General features: G+C 39.1%; 1 protein-coding gene and 1 pseudogene across 1 annotated transcript in view; both read right to left on the bottom strand.

Moving 5' to 3' along the window:
- The window catches only part of LOC129318304 (probable inactive receptor kinase At5g67200), a 1,102-nt gene extending 651 nt beyond the window's left edge, over positions 1 to 451 (bottom strand). Inside the window, exon 1 of the mRNA XM_054963034.1 lies at positions 272 to 451. Coding sequence (XP_054819009.1) covers positions 272 to 451 — 180 coding nt within the window. The remainder of the gene's footprint in view (positions 1 to 271) is intronic.
- Positions 452 to 1,121: 670 nt separating this feature from the next.
- On the bottom strand, positions 1,122 to 4,180 carry LOC129317712 (cysteine proteinase mucunain-like; annotated as a pseudogene).
- Between the last annotated feature and the right edge of the window lie 441 nt (positions 4,181 to 4,621).

The following is a 4,621-nucleotide window of genomic DNA, read 5'->3' as shown; positions in this document are numbered from 1 at the left end:
TCTGTGTACAAATTTTCGCCCATCTTTTTCGCGGAGAAAATATTCGGTGCTGCCTTCAAGCTAATAATTTGAAACAGAATTTTCTTTTCTTTTTCCTCTTAATTAAAGGGAGGAGGGGCGCATGGTTGGGAATTTAGGAAAGCTTTACAATTACAGGTGAAATCCAAAAATCTCAAAAAACTTGTTAATGCCCAAGTAAGGTAATTATCATGGATTCAATGAATTATGATCGCGAAGAGATATTGGCTCAAAGAAAATCTTCTTCGAGCACGAGCTGGCTGGCATGGTGGGGCTGGACACCATGATCCATCACTCTGAAAAGGGGGGCGTCCGTCATGTGGGCTGGGTGACGAAAACGAAATGAAACGAACATAATTGAATTCTGAATCAAGTTGTCTGGGGCGACAATTAGTTCTTCGCCCCTCCCTGGTCCCCCACACACAACTACCATGTTTCTAAGACAACCGGAGCATAAGAATAGGTATTCTTGTGCGCCCACTTCCTTAATTTCAAACTCCATTAAGAATTTAAGATATCATTTGAAAGAAACGACGTGATTCTTGTTCACCTATTCTATATTTAAATTTGTCTTTTTAGCGCTTGACGTTATCTACAGTCCACTTTCTCATCTAACTTGGCACTGTTTGTCTTCAGGAAAAAAATAATTGAAGAGACTCCTCTCCAGCCATATTAAGTAAAGAGACATAGAAATGAGTTTTACATGGTTAAATAAGAACTGGAAGAGCATTTGATTTTCAGCATCGGGATCACTCATCCAAGCGTTTAGTGAGGTCGAAAATGAAAGAAAAAAATGAGAAGGAGAGGAAACAAGTAATTCTTCATCTCCTTGTCTCTACCCTTCGTCTAAAATACTACGTACACAATTCAGGGCATCTAATTCCTATTCATCCACATGCAGACCACTGAACAAAAGATATCTGCAAACAACGTAATATAGCCAATATCTTCTTCCACATTATTTCCTTCCTCGATTAAGGGGGGCATAACAATTGAGTCGCTTGCTAAATTGACGGCACAATTAAACCTGAGAAGGTTGAGGCTTTCTTTCGTTGAAACTTATACGACGCTATAGCCTATAACCAGAGAAAAAAAATAGGATATGAGCAGAAAAGAAATTCATCCACCATCGGTACTTGATCACAGAATCTACTTAAGTTCGAAAGTCACGACAACCAATATGTTTGTTGGAAAGCAATGCAACCCGTAAATAGAACGCTATTTACACCAGGAAGTTACATCCTGAAATTTGACAAAGCATTCATCAATTGGTATCTAAATGTCCGAAATGACCGTCTAATGGGCAGTATGATGAATCTAAAGGAAAAGAATATGTAATACGCTCCTCCATCCTCCTTTGACTAGGTCATCCACTCCTTCATCATTCATCCGTCGGCTCAAGCAGTGCTTGTCTTGCTCTTCTTTCTATATGCCCAATAGGGTTTAGCTGGAGTGCGCTTCATCGCCTTCACCCCAAACGGGTTGTCCTTGCTCTGCAGTACAGAGAATGTCAGTTAAGATATATATCATCAACGTGAACAAAAAGAATCCAGTAGTAGCCAATAATAATACGACTGAAGAACTTTCGGTTGTGTTACCATAAGACAGGTGCCGGCGTCAATGTTGCAGATGGGATAGTCGTGTGAGGGCAGCAACTGTAGTGGTCTTCACAGCAGGTGGCAGCCTCCAGAGGGCAGCATCCCCAGGCAAAGCAATACTTTCCATACTCATACACGCAGCAGCATGTAGTGCTCTCGGGACAGCTGTAGTAACTATCACAAACAGTGGGTGGCTTCACCGGTGAGGGAGGAGACGGTCCAGGGTTTGGGGATTTAGGCCTTTCTTTGTAGGATAGGAGGCTTCCATCGCAATGCCACACTTGCCCGTATTGGTTGTGCCCACATTACGCTCCATTCTAACATACCCTTCCTCACCCCAGCTTGATCCCCAGGAGTTCTTCACAATCCAATAATCCACACCATTTTCCGTGCCATAACCAACAGCCGTAACACCATGATCTAATGCCGTACCACATCTTCCCGTAAATATACCCTGACCAAATGGAGCAAAGCCTAATAAGATTGCGCAGGTACTAACTGGACAGCAAGAAGAAATTATCCCAAAAGATCTCTTAATTAAAGGATTCTTTATAATAGCCTCAGAATGACTTTGTGATGTCGTGTAGGATGTAGCTAATTCCTCAAAGGATGGGCAGATCAAATCATTCGTCATAATTAGAGTGACCATAACGGACAATGCGTCTATATATGAAGCATGCTTTGAATATTCCTAAAAGCTTGAGAAATGAATCAATTGAGAAACTTACAGATACATATAACTGAAATTCCCTGCCACCTGCTTCAATTGCAACGCTCACTGGTTGATTTGCAACAGCTTTTTTCAATGCTTTCTCATCATTGACAGGAACATCTTCATAACCATCAATTGCCACAACTTTTGCATTTTTCTGTAGAAATGTCAGCAACACATTAAGTATTAGAGGGGTAACAATTTTCTGTCCCAGATAATAACAGAATGTAGACTGACCCTATATTGGTCGCATTGGCCATCAACAGCACGGTAGGGATAATCCTCTTCAGTGTCAATGCCACCATTGTTGATGATGAACTCAAAGGCATAGTCCATTAATCCCCCATTGCACCCTTCGTTATATTTTGTATCACAATCCACCAGTTCTTGCTCGGACAGTGAAATTAGATCGCCTGTCACTAGCTTATTTATTCCTTCCACTGCAGCTACGGTTGAGAATGCCCAGCAACTCCCTTCACTCAAGATTAAATCAATGACTTACTAGCAATCCTCCGCATATATAAAATTCGCTATGCATGATAGTTCTTTGGGCACCATGATTAAGCAATCTTCTTGTTTAAAAGCATATCAATACAAAAGGATAATTCAAACATTGTGAAATAGCAACGAAAATGCGGTAATCATAAAGTTGCTATTTACAAATAGGAGAAAACAGAAATCATATTATTGACTAACATTGGGTGTGGGTAAATGATTTTTCCTTCCATGAATTATTCTGTATAAAATGATCAAAATATAGTAGTTACTCAATCACCTTTATCTAATCTCCGGAAGTTAAGATTACCAAGAATAAGAGTGGTTATCTCAGAGAACTAGCAAAGGTCCCTCCAATAAATATTTAAAGTGCTACAATCCAGCTATAATGAGATCCTATTTTTCGACAGAAGAACGGCTATACTGACCAGAATAAAATTTTCAGAGTAAATGGAGTAGCTTTGTTTTGAAGGATCAGCTTGAGAATAGAGTGATCATATATCAGACTTAACTGACTTGTTTTAGCAATGAAAGATCAAGTTGAGAAAATAGTATTCTCTTAGGGACCAAACATACAGTTTTGCCAGTGTAACAAATTCTCTCGTTTTTTAATTTTCCAGGATTTTTGTTTATTGTTCTTCAACCATGAACTATTCCAGTCTGTGATCGAAGAGACAAGTCCTAAAGAATTCTCTTACAAGATATCAAGGATTAATGATCCTAACATAGCAAGTGCCGGCTTTTGATTGTATCCAAGATTAGGGAGTGACCGCTAGATCATTCAAAAGGAAAAGACCAAAAAATAAATAAATAAATTTAATCAGGAAAAGTTAAATTTCATTAAGAATAAAACAAATACGGACTTACCGCAACTTCCTTGATCTTTGACTTGGACGACCGCACCTTCCTTCCGCCAATCAATAGATTCCGGCAATTTGTCGCCGACCTGTGGAGCGTAACGGTTGCTCCTCGTCTTGGCAATCCTCCTCTGGGGATCGATCGTGGTTCCCAGGTACTTGGCCTGTACTCCTCGTTGGTAAGATCGGCGAATCGGTTCAACCCAACTTTGTAGGTCCGATTCTCAGCGTTGTGCTCATCGATGAACCTCAGATTATCCTTGAAAATCTCAAACCTCTTCTCCTTCTCGCCCAGAGCATTGTAGACCTTGCCATGTTCCACAAGCCAGTGCTCGTATATTGCCATGACCTCGTCGTCCGTCCTCCATGTTGACTTATCGGGGTGGATTCGGTCGTATGAGATTATGGACATATCCAAGGCCGAAGACGCAGTGAAGACCGTGAACAACAGTAGGATCATGGCCTTCGACGATCTAGACAACCCATTTTGCCGTGATGTTTTTGAGAAACAGGAAGAAGATCAAGACAGTAGCTGTGGAAAAAAGGCGATGAAAGTGGACCTTTTAAAGGCAAAAGGGGGCGACCCCTTGGATATTGAAATACGGTGAGTAGCAAATAATGTCTTTGAGAAAGATATTATTTTTCATAAATGTAATATAATAAGAGATAAAAAAAAATAGAAAAGATTCAGTACTATATAATTAATTATATAGAACATTGATATATTCCTGTTTATTAACATAATGTAGCGTAATATAGTATTTATAAAAATATTAATGTCAAGTAAAAATTCATTCACAATTAATTCATATCTATTAATACTGTGTAGTCTAATATTAATAAAAAATAATACTTATAAAAATATTAATTTCAAGTCAAAATCACCTTGAAAATAAAATTTTTAAATTTAACACTCCCTCCATTAAAAAATATAAGACATT

The sequence above is a fragment of the Prosopis cineraria genome, unplaced genomic scaffold (genome assembly GCF_029017545.1).
Source record: "Prosopis cineraria cultivar Desert tree isolate PC_DT_omini unplaced genomic scaffold, ASM2901754v1 PC8, whole genome shotgun sequence".
Classification (NCBI taxonomy): Eukaryota; Viridiplantae; Streptophyta; class Magnoliopsida; order Fabales; family Fabaceae; genus Prosopis; species Prosopis cineraria.
Note: the sequence above shows the minus strand (reverse complement) of the source record. Positions and strands in the feature narration are given on the sequence as shown.